General features: G+C 51.2%; 1 protein-coding gene across 1 annotated transcript; it reads right to left on the reverse strand.

The window, feature by feature from the left end:
- Positions 1–854: 854 nt before the first annotated feature.
- On the reverse strand, positions 855–21,724 carry HRK (harakiri, BCL2 interacting protein). Its single transcript, XM_027576900.2, has 2 exons — positions 21,279–21,724; positions 855–5,708 (listed from the first exon to the last, which is right to left on the reverse strand). The coding sequence occupies exon 1, from the start codon at positions 21,608–21,610 to the stop codon at positions 21,335–21,337; it is 276 nt and encodes a 91-aa protein (XP_027432701.1). The 5' UTR covers positions 21,611–21,724; the 3' UTR covers positions 855–5,708; positions 21,279–21,334.
- Between the last annotated feature and the right edge of the window lie 225 nt (positions 21,725–21,949).

Raw genomic sequence — 21,949 nt, forward strand, 5'->3', positions numbered from 1 at the left:
TTATTTGGCTCATGTAACAATGTGGGCCTCGAGTATAGCTGGATCCAGGGGCTCTGGTGATATTAGAATCCTGTCTTTCCACCCCTCAATTCTGTTTTCCTCTGAGACAGTTTCATTTCCAGGCGGTCACATCCCATGTGGCAGTAAGAGGTCCTCCAAAAGCTCTATACTCATGTTCTACCAGCTTACCAACCCCAGCAAAGAGCTTCTGCTTCCCCAAAGCTCCAGCACGAGTCCTGAGGTAGACTTGTTAGTTTGGCCCCAAACCAGTCCCTTTAGCCTTTGGGACTTGAAGCCCTGCTGGTCAGGCCTGCATCAGGTGTTGAACCCTGGCAGTGGGGACAGAGCTGGGTTAGGATAGGGTCAATGCCTCTAAGTCACATGGACTGAGAGTGGGGAAGGGGTGGGTCCCCAAGGCAAAAGAAAGCATCTATTATCTAGAAAAACAACCTGTCCTCAGCCCACCATTCTTAGGAAGACTCCAACTTACTTGATCGCTCAGAGCATCTTAGACCAGGTGAATGTAGGTGAAAGAGAGACCCATGTACCCATGGTTGGAGACCTAGGTCTGCACGGCCATTGGCTTATCTGCATGGCACCATGCATAAGTGATGGTTCTGTGTACTGATCTTGAACTGTCAGGCAAGTTCCCTCAACCTCTTGGCCAACCCAAGGGTACTATTCAGGCCAATCCTCCCCTTGGGGAGTTCTCAGAAATAAGACAGAGAAGGGAGTTGAGTGTGTGGCCTTCTGTCCCAGGGAAGGTTGGGGTGCACAGCCAGATCCTCCCATGATCTTTGGGGACCAACCTTTCAAAAGGAAATGAAAACACAAAGGCCTTTGGCTGGAAGCACACAAAGAGTTTTTTAATAAAGTCATTACAAATATGTACAAAGCGTCTCCAAGGTATGAAATTCCTCTTACAAAAGAGCAGAACAAACCAGCAAGGTTAGAACCCAGAACGCAATGTTCCCAAGCTTATTGCCTCTCTGGCTGAGCCAGAGGCCTCACTGAGGTTCCAAACACCCCCACAACCATCCCTGCCACATACACACATAGGCTCCTGGGCACTTATAGTGCAAAAGACTTAAGGGTTCAGGTGGGGGGGGGGAGCAGGTTAAGAGGTAAGAAAAGCTTCCCATGTCCTAGGAAGTAAGTTGAACAGGCCCTGTTTACAAAGTAGATGCTTCTCCCAGGGACCTTATGGAAATTAAGGACACAAACGGCAGGGAACAAATACATAGGATCCCCAACTAAACCATTCAGCCTGTCCTGGAGTGTCCCCAAATGCAACACTCCTTACAGTGGATGTAAGTCAGGCTCCCTTGCTCCCTGCTGGGCCCCAGGCTGCGCTTGCCCTTGAACTAGCAATGCCCTGGAGCAGCTCAGGAGGGAATCCAGTGTGGCAGGGCAGTTAGCTCACGAGTTTGGGGGTGGGTCACACAGACCTGAGTTCAAATCTTGCCTCAGCCACTTCACTCTGTGTGTGTAGCCTTAGGCTAAGTTGCAAAACTTCTGAGTCTCAGCTTCCCCAACTGTAAAATGGGAATAATACCTACTGTATTCCAGAATGGGTATGAGGAATAATGGAGGGGAAACGTGTAAAACACTCAGCACAGGGCTGGTGAGCCCGCTGTAGATGGTGGCTTTCATTACCATGTGAAGCAGCAAGAACCAGTCTTTTCGTGCTGGGAGAGAGTTGAGATCACAGGCTTTTGAATCGCCTTCATGACAGTGTGGTGCTCAGTAAATATAAATACTAGAGAACAATCTGCCATCAAGGCTTGGGGTCACAAGGATGACCTGACAAATCTGTTAAAGACCGTGAACCAGACCAGAAAGGGACAATTAGCATCATCTGGTTCCAAGCAGGGCTGCCCCTCCATGCTCCATATGTAAGTTTCTTCCCAGATGGGATTCTACAACCTGGCACATTGTAGGTGCTCAATAAATAGGTATTGAATGAATAAATTAATATTTTTTAAAAACTTTTGGTTTAAGCTTTAAAATGACACTTTTGACATCAACATCCTCCATCACTATGGGACTAGGCCAGGGTGTCTAGCCTGTCCCCCCTCAGCCGCCAAGCAGCTTCTGACTCTCTGATTGGCTCAGGCTGACTTAAGGAAAGATTCAGAAAAGAAATTGGTATCAACATAGAAGAAAAATACCTGCGTTCTGATCACTGCAGCTTCTGATACCAGGTGGACACTCAAAAAGTCCACAGTGGGCAAACCAGTGTCCCCAAAAGATACTTGTGCAGGATCAGAGGTGGACTCCCCCAATTTCCCAACTAGGGGAAGTGATATTTTGTCACTCTCAAAAACATGATAATAGTACGAGATCAGCTACATAAATTGTGAAACCAAAATCACATTGTTCTGTGACAATATTGTTTAAATCACCATTTTTTTTCATCAAAATAGAAAAGAATTTCTTAAATGAGACCACTGGAACAAGTGTCGAAAAGAAGTCTCCAGTAGCCCAAAGAAAGAGAGGAAAACAAAATGGGAACTGGGTTCTAGGAGATGCTCATGGCCCAGGACCATGGACAGCAGCCAGAGAGGGAAAGGGGCCTCCCCCACCCCGCCCCAGAAACCTGTTACTCCAGCTACATCTGTGCCAGAAAGATTGTGAAATGGAACCCCAAATTTCAAATGGGGTAAAGAGATCTTACTTGCTTATGGGGGATGGGGAGAGAAGCTTCCAGAAGGGAATGGGTCTAATTTGGAATGGGAATGCTGAAATCCCAGGAGGCTCCAATCCCTGTGGCTCCTGGACCCCCACCCTTTGAGAGCAACCAGCACCATCAGGAAGGAGGCCCTTCTGTTTGCTCATTGCCTCATTATGCAGCAAGCTACCTAAACAATGATCTCAGAGGCCTCCCTCTGCTTTGCACGGACATGCACATGTGCGCACGCGCGCGGGCGCGCGCGGGGGCGCGCGCGCACACACACACACACACACACACACACACACACACACTCTGCTGCTATCTGCTGAAACCCGATATGAGGTCTTTTTTAAAATTTATTTCAAAGCCTCCCTCCCTCTCCCTCTCTTCACAGACGCTCTGCAGTGAAGCTAATCAAAATCAATGACTCCTTGGCAGCCGGAGAAAAGCGGGGGAGAGAGGGAGGGATGGTGCCAGCACTTTGCACACTGTGGAAATATTAAAAAAAAAAAAAAACCACCACACCACCCCACTATCTCATGCAATCCAAGTAATGCAGCCTCAGAGACAGTGGAGACAATATATACATATATATCATGCTTCAATTTCCTAATACAAATGTCCATCAAGAAGTCAAATCTCATATAAAAACAAGCATTAAAAACAACCCCTTGTCAAAAATCGGGGCAGTCGAGAAGTGCACTCAAATTAATGATGTGCAAGAAAAAGCCGGGATTAGATAAATACACGGTTTCTATTAATACAAGAGAATATATACAAGGGACTTGGCTGTAAAGCTCCATCAGGAGGTCAAGGGTGCCCAGTTCTCAGCGGTGTGGCTTCATTGAAATCAAAACTGCCCCAAACGCCAACCCCGGCATTTGGAGTTTGGATCCTCCCGTGGAAATGTCAGAAGCTAGTAGGCAAGTCGGGGCTGAGAAAGGGATTCTCTGACCTCCCTCCTCTTCCCTGTGTCTAGATGGTCAGCCGGGTCCCACTGCAGTGTTGAAGGTGCAGCCTTGAGGCACCAGAGAGCTGTGATCACATACCATTATAGTAATGAAAACCCCCTCCCCAGAAAATGGGCTGAGCTGGAAAGACCCTAGTGTCTGGCTCAGAAAGTGACGATACAGAGGCAGGGACTGTGTTTCGTTATCATTCGAATTAATTTGCCTTCTCTAAGTTTGCGGCTTGGTGGGGATATCACCTGCTGCCCTCTGCAGACCCTGCCTACACACCCATCCCCTGCAAACATAACTGTAGGGAGGGCCCCCGGAATGAAAGGAAGCAAGTTCTCCATCAACAAGCTGTCTGGGGGTGGGGGTGGGGGACTGCCCTCACCTTCAGCAGCTTTGGGTTACATTTGTCTTTAAAGGTCTATTTAGGAAAACATAAGGCATGGATAAAAGAAAGCTCCCAGCTTGCAACAGCACTAAAAGGTCCTGCATTCTAAAGGACCTGGTAATTTTCAACAAAGCCTGTGGGGAATAATTCAGCCCCATGTCAACTTCAACAACGGCTGATCCCTCTGCTAGCTTCTTAGAACGGCAAGGGTGTCTGCTAATCAGCCCAGTGGACCCCCTGTCCATAGGGACTGGGTGGTAACCTGCAGATCCAGCCTTGCAGAATGACAGTCTGACCCAATAGCCTGGCGCCCCACCATCTCAGCTTTGCACACGGCACTGTGAGACCCAGCACAGAGGAATAATACCTGGGGAGGGTTGTTTTTTTTTTTTGCATTTTTTAAAAAATAAAAGCAAAAAATAATCATTGCTCCCTGAAGAGTCTTTGCAGCCAAGTCTCAGTCCAGCACACATCTTTTTTTTAGCCCTTCTAGAAACTTCTGAAAATAGTAGCTCATCCTGAGGGGGGGGGGGGATCAGACCCTCTGTCAGTCAGTGAGATGCTGGTGCATTTCATTTAAATGACCTGCTCCCTCCCCCAGTGCCTCTTGCTTATAAATCACCCTTGACCAGAATGTAGCCATTTCTTGGCTCTTTAATCCATAAAACCTAAGCCCTGAAATCCCCTTGGGGAGTGAGGGAGGCGGTGCGCTGAACTCCCAGGATACTTTCGCGGGGGGGGGGGGGGGGGGGGTAGAGGACAAGTCACATATGAGGTCAGCTTTCCACCTCAGTAACCAGCAAGCACTCAATTCCCTCCCCCTTCCCTTCCCCCCTCCCAGACCCCAAGGTTTGCTCCGAAACACCTCTGGATTTTTCATCCCCATAGAGAAAGAGCAGAGACTCTCAAGTGGCACTTTTGCAACTTGTCCCTTTAAAAAGGAATTTGAAACAGCAAAATAGAAATCTCTCTTGTCCCCTGGCCTTGCAGTCTGGCAACAGAACGCCATGGCAGCACCGGCAAGAACACAGCACCAGCAAAATTTAAGTGAAGCACCAGAGACACCAGACTGGTAGGAAAAAAAAAAATCCCATTTGTCTTGATGTGACAGTGGGACTGGCTATCTACCTACACAGGTACAGAGAGACTAGGACTTATCAAGACTCTTAGAAATGGAGAAATCCCAGACTGCCCCTACAGAGCTGGCCCCTCTTTCTCCTCGCTTTTTTTTCCCTTCTATTTTGCCTTTTGCAGTTTCACCGCTTACTCCGCCAGCATCCCTCCCCAGGTGGTTGGTCGACTCTGGGGCTAATTCCCACCAGTCTTTGCAGATTTTCTAGGTACACAGTAGGCATCTCTCTTCCGGTGCCCCAGACACGGAAGTATCAAAGTTCACATGGGAAGGTGCAGAAAAGGGAGGGGACTGTGTCCTCGACAAGACATGCACTGAGTAGTAATATTCATATTTTCTTTTTTTATATATAGAGCTGTATGTAAATAGCATTGGGGCGTCTGTTTCTGCAGCTGGATATGCAAAGGGCTTCCCCAGTCCCTTTTCCGCGTTGCTACTGTTGCTCCAGGCTCCTCTCCACTTCCTTCTCGAAGTGCCAACTGTGGCCTTTCAAGCTCTGGGCTCCCCCTCAGGAAAACAGGAACCAGCTTTCTCCAAGGACACAGGGTTTTCACCAACCTGCAGAAATAAAGATTGGTATTTCGGTCAGTAGGCACGTGCAGACAGCTGCTGGGGATGACGTCAGTGCCTTGAGCCTGTGCACAGCCAGCCCCGAATGTCGAACGTGTTCGGGAGGTGGAGGGGGATGGGAGAGAGCTGCTAGATACAGAGCTCCGGTTTGGAGGAAAGGGTCCCCAGAAGCTAGATTTAGTGCCCACCCCCACCCCCACCCCAGCCAAAGCCCTGTCCACACAGCAGCCTTCCCTAAACAAACACTGGTACTCACACACCCCCATTTCTGTTTTCAGACGTAAGCATCTTCTGTGATTAAAAAAGAGAATGTAGAACCACCCTGCCTCTTTGCTCCTCCAAATCAGGAACAGGACCTTCATCTATTCATTTCACAGATCCATATCCAAGGCAGGCTTGTAAGACAGTCTCTGCTCTCGTTCATTCATTCATTCGTTCACTGCCGAACATAACAAGAACCATGCTATAGGTGTTACAAATCCAATGACATAGCTCTTGCCCTTTAAGGGGCTCAGAAGCCAACAGAAAGAGATGAGAACTTGGTGTCAATGACATTGTCATGTGAAGAGCAGTCTGGATAAACATGAACCACGGGAGCCCATGAGGGAAAGGGGGCATCAGAGCTCTTGAGAGAAAGAGGCAGACTCCCGCGGAGGACTGAGGGATGCTGGGGAATGAGCCAGGATAAGATGAGGCATTCCAGGAAGGGCAGAAAAACCGGCACATACACCCAAGAATCGGAAAACACATATTCAAACAGGGGTGGCGGACTGAGTCGGGTCAGCTGGGCGTCTGCCTTCAGCTCAGGTCATGATCTCGGGGTCCTGGGATCGAGCCCCACATCGGGCTCCCTGCTCCGCGGGGAGCCTGCTTCTCCCTCTCCCGCTGCCCTTCTTCCCACTAGTGCTCTCTCTCTGTCTCTCTCTCAAATAAATAAAATCTTTCAAAAACATTATGTAAAAAAAACATATTCAGGGCGCCTGGGTGGCTCAGTTGGTTGATCTTCTGCCTTCGGCTCAGGTCATGATCCTGGAGTCCTGGGATGAAGCCCCACATGGGGGAAATCCTTGCTCAGCGGGGAGTCTGCTTCTCCCTTTGCCCCTCCCCCTGTTCATGCTCTCTCTCTCAAATAAATAAATAAAATCTTTCAAAACATTATTTAAAAAACATATATTCAGGGGCGCCTGGGTGGTTCAGTCAGTTAAACATCTGCCTTCAGCCCAGGTCATGATCTCAGGGTCCTGGGATCAAGTGCCACGTCAGCTCTCCCTCTCCCCCTCCCCCCACCGCTTGTGCTCTCTCTCGCTCTCTCTCAAATAAATAAATAAAATCTTAAAAAAAAAAACCCATATATTCATACAAAAACCTGTGCGTCAGTGTTCAGAGCAGCATTATCCATAATAGCCAAACATCCGAAACGACCCCAATGTCATCGACTGATCAATAAAACGGGTTATTGCCATATAAAAGTATTACTCAGCCAGGAAAAGGAGGCTGACACACTAAAATCGGGATGAGCCCTGAAGTCATTTTGCTAAATAAAAGAAGCCAGACACAAAAGATCACATAGTGTTTGACTCCACGTAGGTGACATGCCCACAAGAGACAAGTCTTGAGAGACAGAAGTGGATCAGTGGTTGTCCACGGCTGGGGGCGCGGAGGAGTTAGGGAGTCACCGCTCATGGGCACAGGGCTTCTGTGGGGTAAATGAAAACGCTCTAAAATCAACTGTGGGGATGGCTGGCACAACTCTGGAAATACAGTAAGAAAACACTGAGTTGTGCACTTCGAAAGGATGGGTTTTCTGGCAGGTGAATCGTGTCAGAAGGAGGAGGAAGAGGGAGCAGAGGAAGGGGATGGGGGAGTGGCAGGGAGGAAGGAAGGAGGCGGGACAAGGGAAAGAACAGAGAAATGCAATACGCCAACCAGGCCAAGGAGCTGGACGAGGCTCCAGCGAAGCCTGGGCGGTGGGGCCGGCCAGGGATGAGGCTGGAGACTCAGCAGCGGCTGGAAGTTTGCAGAGGACTACCACCACCTGGTGGGTGATGTGCCATGTGAGCCGCACGAATCAAGCGGTGTAGGGCACAAAGTGGGAGAGAGATCGCTTTCTGAGTTGGAAAGAATCTGGGATATGGTGCAGGATGAACTGAGCCAGGAGGTTTTCCTGTTGGGTCCAGTCAACGGAAGGTGCTGATGGGGTACGAGACCAGGGTCCGTATTCCCCCGGCTCACGTCCTGCCAGGCCACAGACTGGCCACAGCGCCTGCTGGGCTCGACTCTCTGGTTGCCCTCCGGGCCCCCCTCCAGGCTCGGGTTCCTCCCTAGTCACCTTAACCCTTCCGGCCGGGGTGGACTGGCCCTCCTCTGTGGCCAGCCCAGTGGTACTGTGTTATTCCTCCTTGGTTTCCTAAACCCTGTCCACATTCTGTCACCGAGCCTTCGCTAAATTCTTTTCTGATTACTCAGCTTGGGGGTCCTCTCTGCCTCTTACTTGCACCCCTGAATCAATACATATGATGCACGAATGGAGTGAGTACTAATCTCATGGACCCCACAATCTACATTAGCTGACACTCGCCAGGATCTGTATCAGTGACCTCGGGCCTTTTGCTCTCACCTGCTCGGCAGAGGCAAAAGATCTCTGTCAGCACCTAAGCCCCCATTCCCCTTCTGTCCTGTGAGAGCAGAGCAGAGCACGACTTCTGCATAATTGTGTTGCCGCCCTGTGTTTTCACGGGATACTGAATCAGTCCTCCACCAACTCAGCTGATAAACACACTCCATTTCATTTACAAAAATCAGCTTTTGTAACCCCTAAAAAACTCACCTTGTTGGCTCCTAGTCACACTGATGTTCAAAAAGTCAGTGGAACCCTGCAGCACTAGCCCGAGATGATTATGCTGCTGTCAGCAAGCACAAAAAAGGAAGGATGGAGAGAGAGAGAAAGAAGCCACATCTACGTGCTACTGAGCATGTTGACTTTGTGCCCAGCATTGTTCTGTGTGCTATTGATAAGGCCCCAGTGCCTGCCCTCAATGTGCCTCCAGCCTCCCTCGGGGAGACATGACGTGCCAGAGGCCAGAACTGCGGAAGACCATTAACCACAGGGGTACGGACAGGCCAGAAGTCGAGATGTGGCCGCGCTCACTAGGAAAGCTTCAGAGAAGAACCAAGATTCGAACCGGGCCTTTAAGAGATGCATTCATATTTTTTTCCGTAACTGGAAGAAGCAAGGATCATTCAAGTGGGGAAAGGGCCAGTGCAAAGCACAAGGGCAGTGACCCATACAGCTTAATCGGGACCGTGATGCCTCCCAAACTTATGCGGAGTGAGGCTGCGTAGATACGTCAGTTGATTGTTGGTGATGAAGGGAAGATGATGATGATATCAGGAGAGGTAAGAGAACTCTATTTTAATGGCACGGATCAGCTCCATCCGTGGGAGGAATGGCATGTTCTTGCAAAACTAGGCAGGACCAGCAAAGGATTTTCACTTTTCCTACCTGCAAATCATTAAGCACATAACGAGTCTTTCTAAGGGCTTCCCAGCGCAGCTACATGGACAAGTGCCCTTGCCTGTTTATGTCTTGGTTGCAGGGTGGTGTCCCTAGTGACAGATGGACATCAGAAGCACGCCTCTGTGCGGCCAGTGGAGGCCATGTGACCACAGCCCACAGTCGGAGAGGGTGCTTGCGCATACGCTTCTAGGGATCTTAAACGGGACACAGGAGGCTAGCGAGCTTGCCCATAGTAGTCACCTAAATATGCTCAAGTGTGTTCCCTCCAGCTTTAGTTGTCATAGCAGCAGTTTGGAAACATCCTGTATGTCCATCAGTAGGAGACTGGATTAACAAATTAAGCTACCTGTGTATTAGAAAGAGGTAGATCTAAGTGTGCTATGATTTTTTTTAAAGATTTTATTTATTTAATTGAGAGAGAGAGAGAGAGAGAGAGAGCACATGAGAGGGGGGAGGGTCAGAGGGAGAAGCAGGCTTCCCACCGAGCAGGGACCCCGATGCGGGACTTGATCCCGGGACTCCAGGATCATGACCTGAGCCGAAGACAGTCGCCCAACCAACTGAGCCACCCAGGTGCCCTGATTCTTTTTTTTTTTAAAGATTTTATTTATTTACCTATCTATTTATTTGAAGAAGAGAGCGAAAGAGCGAGGGAGGGAGAGAGAATCTGAAGCAGACTCCACGCTGAGCAGAGAGCCTGATGAAGGGTTCGATCCCACAACCCCGAGCTCGTGACCTGAGCCAAAACCAAGAGTCGGACGTTTAACCGACTGAGCCACCCAGGCGCCCCTAAGTGTGCTATGATTCTTAACTGAAAAGAGCAGATGGCCAAATAGCATGATCCCCGATCTTTTCTCCTTTAATGAATATGTGTATGTGTGTGTCTGTGTGTCTATACACACATACAGATTTTATCTATATATCCATATAAAGAGGTGTACAGATGTGCAAAATAGTGTAATGGGTAAGAGCACAGGGGCGCCTGGGTGGCTCGTTCGGTTAAGCCTCTGACTCTTGATTTCAGCTCAGGTCGTGATCTCAGGGTCGTGAGATGGAGCCCTGTGTTGGGCTCCGTGCTGAGTGTGGAGCCTGCTTAAGATTCTCCCTCTCCCTCTGCTCACCCCCTGCTTGCTTGTGCTGTCTCTCTCTCAAAAAAAAATTAAAATAAACAAACAAACAAACAAATAAATACAACTACAGTTAACTCTTGCACAACGTAGAGGTTAGAAGCGCTGATGCCACACGCAACCGAAAATCCCCCCGTATAAATTTTGACTCTCCCAAAACTTAACTATGAGTAGCCTACTGTTGATGGGAAGCCTTGCTCATAGCATAAACAGTCAAATTAACACATATTTTGTATGTTATATGTATTATGTACTGTATTCTTACAACAAAGTAAGCTAGAGGAAAGATAATGTAATTAAGAAAATTGCACGGAAGAGAAAATATATTGACAGTACTGTACTGTATTTCTTTCTTTTTAAATCTGCATATAGGTGGACCCATGCAGCTCAAACCCATGTTGTTCAAGGGTCAGCTGTATTTTTTAAAAAACAAAATCCACCACCCCCTCTGAGCCACTGTCCTGCCCCTGGGATGTTTTTCCTCAAACTTGGCTCATAAAAAAAACTCTCTCAAATGCTGACTCACAACCAAAGCTCACAGCTGAAGAGATTCGTGAAACTTTGCCTTTTAAGAAAAATGTCCCTATTTCCACTTTGCACCCACAGTGTGGCAGGGGCAGGCGGGCAGAGGGGAGAACGTGGAACCTCAGGGTCCTGCCTCCCTGGGCCACCGTGCTATCACCCTGTTGTGGGCGCAAAGGTAGGAAGCTGTGAATGGCAAGCCCCACTGCAGCAGCAGATCAAGCCAGAGGCTCACTCGCTTCTTCCTGTGTCTGAGATGAGGACTCTTGGGTCCCCTAAAAGGTCTCAATATTTAATTTTTAAAAATACCTTTTTTGCTCTTGCTATTTGTGCAAGTGTTCAGTTACAAATTCAAACAGCAGAGAAGGATATAGAAATAAAAGGAAAGCCCCCTTCACTCCAGCTCTAAGCCTCCCATTTACAGACACCGTGTCTCTCGCCCTCTTCCTTATGCCCCCAGAGCCCATCACAATGCCCTGCATAGGGTAGGTGCTCGTTTTAGCCTGCTGGGTGACAGTGGATATGTGAGCAAGTGAATAGTGGTGGCAACTTCCCCACTCTCCATCTTTGGTTTCAGGGTGATTTTGACCGTGGAGTTCAGATGGGACCAGCAGTCGGTCCTAGCACCTAAGAATCATGGGGACGAAGGTCTCCATGCAGAATCCTCCCAGAGGGAACACTGCTCTGGTCTGTGTCTTCAATCTCCATTCTTATAGTTCATGCTGCCCACCTAGGAAGGTGGGTGCTAAGAAGGTGAGTAAGGGGATCAAAAAAGCAGAAGGCTGGGGCACCTGGGTGGGTCAGTTCTTGGGGCATCCGACGGCTGGTCTCAGCTCAGGTCCTGAGCTCAGGGTCATGGGATTGAGCCCCGTGTTGCCCATGCTCTCGCTCGCTCTCTCTCTCAAATAAATAAATCTTCTTAAAGATTTTTTTTAATTCATTCATTTGAGAGAGAGAGAGTGAGCAAGAGCATGAGCAGGGGGGAGGGACAGAGGGAGAGGGAGAAGCAGACTCCCTGCTGAGCAGGGAGCCTAATGTGGGGCGAGATCCCAGGACCCTGAGATCATGACCTGAGTTGAAGGCAGACACTTAACTGACTGAGCCACCCAGAAGCCCCAATAAATAAATCTTTAAAAAAGAAAAGAAGAGAAAAAGATCTGAGGCATGTGAGAGAAGAAAAGGCCATTTGGCAGCTACTAGAAGGGATGGTGGCCCCCTGTACCCAGTACCCAGCTATTAGTGAATAGTTATCAGTGCCTCAGTGAGTGGTCATCAGTGCCTCAGGGAGTGGTTATTGATGATGGAAAGTCTGTGAGGAGAGAACAGAGAACTGAGAGCTTCTGACCACTATGAAATTATAGCAGGTCGACCTCGCATGCACACTAACTGGACTTCCAGAAGGGTAGAGCTGAGGGTTGGGAGAGAGCAAGGCAGCAGAGAACTGACACCAAATCAAATGGGCAGACCCTTTCTAAAGTAGTCTTGGCGGGTGTACTCCATGTTATAACATGCGCATTCTTTGACCCAATAACTTCACTGCTAGGAACTTCTTTTTTTTTCTTTGCGAAGTTGTCAAAACCAGAATACACCTCGTTCATACTATCAGCAAATGAGAAACAGCATAAATGTCCCTGGAGAGGTGACCAAATAAGTGAATCACGGTTCATCCAACAATGGAACACCATGCAGCCATTAAAAAGGATGATGAAACCTTTCTTTGTTGACATGGGAAGAGATCAGCAATCTATTTTTAGTGGAGAAAAAGCAGATTACAGAACAACATGAACAGATGATCTCACTTATTTAAAATAGTGTATGTGTGTGGGTGTGTGTATGCATAAAGGGATGTCTGACAAAGTGGTCCCCTAAAGCAGGGGTTGCAAATTTAAATGTATGCATGGACCCAGTGAAGTGTGCCCAGAAGAGGTCGGGGTAAGCGGAGAGTCTGTGTCCCATCTAAAGGGCCTTCTGATCCTCATCCAAGCCTTTGCTACCACACGGGGATACAGACTCCATCTCGTCAGATCTTTCCATTTGTTCAAGAAAAACTGGAAATACAAGCTTCTACAAGAAAGTGCCTGATTTTTCAGTGCTGGGGGGAAAAGCCATGGGAGTCGAACAAAACCCAACTGCAGGCCAGGTTCAGCCGGGAGACCCCCAGGTTGGAACCCTTGCCCAGACACTGGGGCACCCTTAGACAGAGTCAGATGGCATTGAAGGCCACCTCATCTAAACCCTCAGCAGCTATCTCTGTGCCTCAGTTTCCCTGTCTGGAAAGTGAGGGAGTTGGATTAGGTGGTCTCTAAAGTCCTGTCGAGCTCTGGCTATATTTCTAGAATGGTGACCTTTTGGGTCATAGATCTCTTGAGGATTGGATCACAGCTTTGGTTTCTCTCTCAAGTAGGGAGAAACTTAGGAGTATGAAATCAACCAATTTTATGTGTAATTTTGGGGGTTCCCAAATTCCTTGAGGTCTCCCCCAAATTCATTCATTTATCTATTCACTCACTCACTCACTCGTTCATTCATTCATTCATTCGAGAGTTACCGGATGCCCTCTCTGCACTAGCCACCGTGCCCGGGCTGGGATACAGTGATGGGCAAAGTGTACAAGACTGGCACCCTCTCGGGACCTGGAGGCCGGTGTTGCCCAGGTTGGGAAGTCCAATTCTAGACATCCTCCCAGACCTGGCACAGGGGCCTAAGCAGGCTGCTGGTGAGCCACAGAGTGGGGGACGCAAAACTCAGCACTGCTCTAAACAAAAGACTTTAAAAAAAAGTCCCCTAGGAGTTCCCACCATATTACGATTACAGGCCCACAGACTGAATTTTATCCCAAGTAGGATTATCACATACCCCGCACTCCCAGTTAATCTCATTTTCAACCATTTTCTGACTCTCAGTAAAGTGCCCCATACTGCCCAGAAGGTAAAGGGACAGTTGGTAGATGGCAGATCTGGACCTGACCCAAAAAGCAGCCTGCTCCAGAGTTCACGTCGCTTTCCACCAAGCTGTCCTGCCTCCGCATAAATCTGGGTGACTACAATAAACAGCTACCGGTGGTTAAATTTTCAGAGTCAAGACTTAGGCGCCATGGTGTGCCACCTAAAACATTTTAAATCTGGGCCGTCTTTGAAAGTGGTACCTCTTCTTAAATCCATCCCATTGCTCGTGACACATTCCCACTCTCTGAAGACCTCCCCCCACCAAAAGCTAAGTTTCCCCATCATCGGTATGTTAGCGTCCTTCAGGATTTATTATATGCCATGTGCTAGACTGAAGAAGATCAGATGTACATGGTACCTGACTGTGCCATGGTGATAGGCAGAGCCAGGCAGGCAGGGAAGCTTCTCCAAACGCTTAGTAACATTGCCCTGACCTGGAGCTCTTCCTCAACATTGGGATGGGCATGCAAGGAGTCCTCTGCATTCTCAGACCCTGCAGCAATAGTGAGAGGTGTGTTCCACAAAGAACATTCCACAGATTTAGCTGAGGATGATAACAGCCAACTCAAGAAGCCAGTGACATGACTGAGACATGGGAATGAATGGCAATGTTTGTCTAGAAAGCCCTTCTGAACCTTTACAAGATTTTATACCCTTTAGACAACCGTTACAATGAAAGAATGTTTATCCTTTGATAGCAAAGTTCCACTTGGAGGCACTTTTCAGAAAATCATCCATGGGGGGCACCTGGGTTAAATGTCTGCCTTCAGCTCAGGTCATGATCCCAGGGTACTGGGATCGAGCCCCGTATCCAGCTCCCTGCTCAGCGGGAAGCCTGCTTCTCCATCTACCCCCCCCACTCGTGCCCCCCAATAAATAAATAAAAGATTTAAAAAAAAAAACCAGAAAATTATCCATGATGTGCCCAAAGAGTTATACGCAAGGAAGCTCATCATCGTGATGGAAACAATCTAAATGTCCAACAGTAGTGGATTGGGAAGGTAAATGGAGGAACAGTCAAATAATGAAATAGCGAGTGTGTCGTAGATACGCTCTACGATAGAATAAGTGTGTCGTAGGAAATATTACGAGGCGTGGAGAAATGTCTTTGCTATAATGGAGAAGTCAGGTTACAGAGAATAAATATCTAGAGCAAGTGATTCCATTTGTTAAAGTCCCCATGGGTGCATTTTTGAAAATGGAAAGAAGCCTATCAAAATGTTAACAGTGAGTAGTAAGATAAAAACAATCGACAGAGATTGTCGTTTATTCAGCACTTTCCAAATGTTTAATAAAGAACCTGTAATATTTTTTGCAACCAAGAAAAAGCTATTTTAAAAAGGGGGGTGTTACATAAAGTTTCCCAAAGCAATTTAATTCCTTCTTGCCCGAGTCTGTGGTCTTCGGAGCAAAGGTCCAATGATGGCAACACTTTGTGGGGACAGCCAATTTTCTCTCCACGGGAGGGTAAAGGAGATTTCTCCTTCCCTGGGCATCCAGCAGGAATAAAAGGATGCATCTCACTGACATGGGTTAAAACAGAGATCCCGCACCCAATAGCCGGGCAGGCTAAGAGACGGAGATCAGGCTGAGTCGAATGGTGACATTTCTTACATGATGAAATCCAGCCAGTATCCACAACATTCTGAGGGTACTGAGGGCTGGGCATCTGTGAACTGGTATAGGAATCAGGATCTGGCAGACCCTGGCAGGAGGTGAACTCATTTATTTCCACTGAGAGGCTGGGGTGAGAGTAAGAGCCAGGCTCTCCGGCTCCCAAAGTCTAGGAGCCTCTGAGCCAGGACCTGGGACTTGTTCATCCCTATATTCCTGCCTCCCAGCACCTGGCTCGTAGCCAGTGCTCAACGCATCATGCAAGTGCATGGCAATGGAACAGAGTCCTCTTTACTGTGTCACATCTAATTCTCCCCTTCCCCTTGCAAAGCACCTGCTCATGCACTATCTGCGCTTGTGAATCTCATTACTGAGGAAAGCCTCTCTGAGCTTGGTTTTCTCACCCCCTTCTTCCGATTGAACTTGGAACCAAACTCGGCCTCCCTGCCACGGCCTCATCTAGCCACTCCCTACGTCTCAGACTTCTTCCTTCCCAAGTTCATGTGGCTTTAGCCACACTGCTCAGGTTTCTTTCCTCCTCAGACACACCGAGCGAAGTCTCACCTCCCAGGCCGCTGGACTTGCTATCGTCTCACCCAGAACACCTTCCTTGCAGGCCTTCTTCACGTGGCCTGCTCCTTCTCGTCATTCAAGTCACCAGCTCCCTGGCTCCTCCTGAAAGCAACCATCCCTAACCACTACAGGTGAGGAGTCCCCTGGTTTCTCTGTTACATTACCTTCCTGTAATACCTTCTGAGTCCTTGGCACTTTCTGAAATTATCTCTGTGTTAGATGGTGTGATCCCAAAATGGCCACGTTACCTCCTGTCCCACGTGCTGTTCTAGAACCTTGCCACTGCCCCGGGGGGGGGGGGGCGGTGTCTAATTCCACTCCCCTTGAATATGTGCCGGCTTGTGACTTACTTCTAACCTAACTGACTTTTGAAGCCAGGTCAGAAAAGCAAAATTGCTCTTGGGGCTCTGAGTCACCAGGTCAGAGTCTAACCACCATGAGGCTGCCATGCTGGGGAAAAGCCTAGGCCACAGAGGTGAAATGAAGATCCCCCACTACCTCCTCCCCATGCCCGCCATGAGTCTGGCCCCCACCCAGCCTGGAGCAGAGACAGGTCACCCTTGCTATGCCATATCCGAATCCCTAACCCACAGAACGTATAAGCATAATCAGATAAGCTTTGGAGTAACTAGTTCTAGAGCAACAGTAACCAGAACGATCTGTATTAACTTATCATCAGTCTTTTCCCACTAAAATGTCCACAAGGGCAGGGCCTTCTATGTCATGGTCCTTCCTGTGACCACAGTGCCCTTCATCCAGTGGGTACTCAATAATGAATAGCTGAATAAGTGAAAGAAACTGAATTTGGGAATACCTGTCTTGTGTAGTTGCTGACTAATGCATTTATTCATTACATAGTTACTGCGTACCTACTATGTGACAAGTCACGTGCAGCGGGGCGTCCCGTTGTTCCCATGAAATCCTATCACACATAACACTGGTGATGACCAGAGGGGAAACGGAAGCCCCCACTCCCCCCTCCCATCCCCCCAGGATAGGTCTGAAAAGCCGCCTGTCAAAAGCCAGAGGTTGCCAAATCCACCCAGCCCACATCTGGGGGTGTATTTAATTATCCCTGGGTGCAGCTGTTTTTACATTGATAGCTCAGTCACTTGTGCCCTGGCCTCTCACTAGGCAAGTGGGTGACTCCAGACAGGGACCATGTGGTGGGCAGCCTGCCAAGGTCCTGCACATCTGGCCCCTTCCCGGGGGGTACCTCCCCAACAGCTGTCTCCTTCCTTTTGGATTGCCCCCCCCCCCCCCCCGTTGAAGCTTTCAGGCTCTGGAAGTAATCCTGGCAGGGGTGCAGTAGGCTGGGTGGGAGGCTGGAGGGATGCGCCTCCAGGTTTAACCACTTAGTCCCCAAAGTACCTGCTAAGAACCAGTTAGCATGTCTGGCTGGCAGGCCAGGCCGGCATTAATTCATTAAAGCAGGTTGCTGCTGGCCCGCTGTCTTCCTTGTTGCTGACCATGTGGCTTCCTGGGCCTGCGGAGTTCTCTTCCTCTCCTTCTTAGCCCCAAGGCAAGATTCTGCCCACCAGTGGCCCCTTTTCCCAGCCAGATTCCCTGGCTGTGTTCTCTCTCCCTCCCTGCCTCTCCCAAGGCACAGTTCTCCCTCCCTCCCCAACCCAGCCAGCCAGTGCTCACCAGAAAGCATCCTGGGTTCCCTCTCTTCCTCTCTCCGGTTCCCTGGCTCCCGCTCTCTGGTTCCCTCTTTCCCCCCTCCTGCATCTTTGCTGCGCAGCAATTGCTTAAACCACACCCATCTTCCTCTTGGCCTTCTCAGCCTCCAAGGAGCCTCCCCTAAGGCTCTTGCAGAAAGGGAATCTCTCTAGTGCAGGAATTCACAGCTCATCGCCCCCTCTGCTTGCTGTCCCGTGTCTTCTCCTCCCCTGCACCCCCAAATCATCTGGGGGGGGGTCTGTGTGCTCAAAGACAGAAACTCCATTCCCATTTCTGATGTTGCCACCAGTCCTCTGGGACTCAAGTGAACCCTCTCTGTCTCAGTTTCCCCTTTGAAATAATAAGAATGGCATTACCCATTAGGCAACAGCCTCTGATGAGTGAGCTAAGTGCCAGGCACTGCACTGGGCACTTTAAATGGATGCTCTCCTATCAGCCTTCCGACAATCCTAGAAGAGGTACAGCTCCAGTTTAGGCTCAGAAAGGTTATGGTTCTTACCCACAGTCACACTTCCTGCAAGTTACTGGGTTGGAACTTAAATCCAGTCCCATCTGATTCCTAAACCCATGCTCTTTACCACTGTACTACCCTGGCCAGGCTTGCCCTGATTCCACAAGAGGGCATGTAGGGATGGTGGGGAATTGCCCCCTAACAATGGCAGAATGTTGTCTGCTTTGGGGAAGGAAGCTATAAAATGCACAATCATACGGATAATAGCTCACATTTATATCTACTTCTTATGCGTCTGGCACTGTTCTAGAACTCTCTGGATGTGAATTCATTTCACCCTCTTGACAACAAGAAGAATTCATTTCACCCTTCATGACAACTTTGTCATGAAGTACTATTATTGTCCCCATTTTAAATATGGGGAAAACTGAGTCTCGTGTGTGTGTGTGTGTGTGTGTGTGTGTGTGTGTGTGTGTGTGTGTGTTTATTTAATGATGACTTCTGAGAGAAGCATTGCTGGCTCACAGGGGAGTCTGAAAACAAGTTCACCCTTGCCGCCTAAGAGAACTGCCTGCCCTATAGGGCTGACTCAGGCCTCCCCGAAATACTTAAGGTATCCTACAAGCATTCCCACTTCTCCTCTAGGGTAGCAAAAGTGGAGAGGACCACACACGGAACAAACTGTCTCTCTCCAGTGGATTTTCTTTCCTTTCTCCCTAACTTACCGGAGAGGCGGGGAAAAGATGGGTTTCCCCCAATTAAGTCAAACGCACACGCAAGGCCAGAGCTGCAGGCACCGGGATAGTTTCTGGGATAGGCACGGAGGCTAGGAGCCCAAGGCCGGCGAAGCCCCGGACAGGAGCGCAGGAATCGGGTGGTGCACAATTCCACCGGTGTCCCCGTGGGAGCGAGGCGCGGCGCTGCAGAAAAGTCGAGCCGGGCGTTCCGGGGTTAGGGCACCCGAGGAAGGAGAACTCTGGAGGGTATGGCTGCAGGGGACGCCAGGCGGGACTCGGCAGGAGGAAGCAGAACCCAGGGGTGGCCTGGAGTTGAGAAGCAGCCAGGAGCTCTGGGGCAGAGGCAAGTGAGGAGGGGGTCATAAACCCTACGCCGAACCCACACCAGCGAAACTGCTGCGGGACCCCTCCCCTGCCGCGTGGGTTCCCCCATCTCCCCGCTCCTCCAGCCGCCCCGCGCGCGGAGGGGCGCCCTCGGTCCTCCTCGCGAGCCCTAGCCGAGGTCTCCCGCCCCCTCCCGGCCGGCAGCCTCCTCCCCGCCGCCCCGGAGCACCCCCCCCCCCCAGCCCTGACGCACGCCCGGTCTGTGCGCCCCCACCCCGGGGCGGGCGCCCAGCATCCCGCACCGCCCGGTCCTGGGAAGAGAGCGCTCTCCCAGCCTCGCCTGGATCCCAAGACCGCAGGAAGCCGAGTCCTGGCCCTCCTACTGGGTTCCTCTCGCGTGCATCCTGCTTCTAATTCACATTCCCACTGTCTTTTGCAACTTGTTCTCCAAGCAGTTTCTCTTATTCTCCAGCTCCCCCATCTTCCTTTCCTGGTCTCGCCGCCCGCTTTTTCTTTCCCTCTCCTTCCACTTTCTTTCCCCCTTTCCCTAAATTCCAGGTTTTGGGCTTCGCGTCCCTCGCTCGACTCCCTTTTTCTGCCCACCCTTCCCTCCGCCCCGTCCAAAATGTTGTTGCTGCCCCTGGGATTGAGCAGCCCCAGCCCGGCCCCTTCCGGCCGAGGACAGCCCCTCTCCCCGGAGGGGGAGTAGCGGATGGGACCTCCGGGAGCCGGGCAGAGAGCGCCCCGAAGCACGCACCTCTCTTCGCCAGCGCCCGGGCTGCGCCGGCCCACGCGACATCTGTCGCCCGCGCTCCCGGCTCACACCCTGCGCACCCCCGCAGCTCCCCGGGCGCTGCCACCCCCCACGCTCCGGCTGCCGCCTCTCCCCGTGGGCGCCGCGCCAGCTTCTCAGGGTGTCGGCGCACTGCAGGGCTCGGCCGAGGCCGAGCGCTCGGCATCTGTGGGTCGTGGCATCCCGGGGCCGCTGGCTTTCGCACCTTCGACCTTCACCTTCCAGCCCTAGATCCACCTGTGGTGGGCTCAGGCTGATTTTCTCCCCTTCCCCATTCTCTGCAGCTCTGCTCTGTTCCAGATCTGAGAAGACAATCCCTTAACACGTTTGCTCCCCTAGGCGCACAGCTGGTGCTCAATAATTCTCCAACCCCAAGGGCCTAGTGCACAGAAAATGCTCAGTACCTTTCTCCCACTGGTACCAAACGCTGTGGGCGCTCAATACTCACTCCCCACGCCCACCAGCACGCCGTGCCTGGCATACCGCAAGCTTTCAAACATTCCCTCCCTAAGCATTTACGGCCTAGCACCCAGAAGGAGCTCAATAAATGCTCTTTCATGAAGACTTCCCCTTGGGGTTTCCCTAACAGCCTCCGATCCCAGCCCACTTTGGGGGCACCTTCTTCACCATCTCAGCTCTAACCGGGTGAAGAGGAGGCCAAGCTCCTTAAACGGGACACCTCGTTGCCGAAAGAGCGAAGAAGTTGGCAAAGCGGAGGAAAACTGCGAAGTGCGCGGGGCCGTAGGGGGAAAGACAGCTCCACCGGAAACCTGGAGGCGCTCCGGGAGAACGGGGAACAGAAACGAGGGAAGTGCCACTTAGGGAGAAGAGGGTTCGGAGACTGGCGACTTAGGACGGCAGCCGGCTTGGAAGAGGGCGGGGGACTTGCCTTGAACCCGAGATAGATTAAAATTCTTCGGCGTGGCCGTGTAACTACGTCCTCACTGCAAACACACTTTTTACTTGCACTGCTTGTAAACTGTGTTTACTCGAGGCGCTGGTGGGGATTGAGGAGGCTAAAGTACCCCCCCCCCGCCCAAAGCCATCCCACTGGAGAGAGTGGTAAGATGCCCCAAGAAGAGGACAGGAACAGCGGACCTGACACTTGGAAGGAGAGATGGCAACCGGAGGGGAGGAGGCTGGCGAGAGGAGGGAGCAGGGGAAGAAAGAGATGGGAAGGGAAGAAAGCATACTTGTCGGTCGCTCCGGCGCTCCCAGCCTGCCCGGCGTGACCAGTCCCCAGCCACCGCGCCCTGGCGCTCGCGCGCGTACCTGTTGCTCTCTCCGGCTGGGTCTCGGCTCCGGCCCCACCAAGAAGCCCCGCGTTCCTACAAGTTCCGCCTGCCGAGCAGCCAGGCCGCCAGCGCCGCCACCTGCGCGGCCGCGCACAGCCAGGGCCAGTAGGTGGGGAGCGCGCCGGGCGCCGGCGCCCTCCGGCTCCGCGCGCGGCGCCGCCACATGGTGCGCTGGTGCAGCTCGTCGCCGAGCGCCTTGAGCCGAGCGGCCGTGAGCTGTGCGGCGGACGAGCGCAGACCCAGGCGGCCCGCGCTGCAGGCGCACACGGCCGGGGGGCCGCGGCCGCGGTGCAGGGGGCACGGGCACATGACCGCTCGCCTCGCTCCCTCCCCGCGCTCGGGCCGCCCCTCGCCTCCGCTCCCTCCGGCCTCTGCGCCTGCCTCCGCCGCGCTCCAGCCGCCGGGGGCCTCCCCTGGACACCAAGTTTCTCCTTGTGTTGTGCGTTTGTTGTGCTGACGGCGCTATTATTAATTAAAGTGTCACATGGTGGAGGGGGGCGGGGAGGGCGCGGGGAGGGGGGTTACATCATCCGGCCCCCGGGGGGGGGGCTGCAGGCAGAAGAAACCGAGAGGTAACTTTTAACCCTAGCGGCGCCGGCGGCGAGAGGGCGCGCGTTTGGGAGGGGAGGAGCGCGGCGCGCTGGGACG

The sequence above is a fragment of the Zalophus californianus genome, chromosome 14, assembly GCF_009762305.2.
Source record: "Zalophus californianus isolate mZalCal1 chromosome 14, mZalCal1.pri.v2, whole genome shotgun sequence".
NCBI classification, from domain to species: Eukaryota; Metazoa; Chordata; class Mammalia; order Carnivora; family Otariidae; genus Zalophus; species Zalophus californianus.

Coding starts and splice junctions, on each gene's coding strand:
- HRK (XM_027576900.2), bottom strand. CDS start 21,610: ATGTGCCCGTGCCCCCTGCACCGCGGCCGCGGCCCCCCGGCCGTGTGC.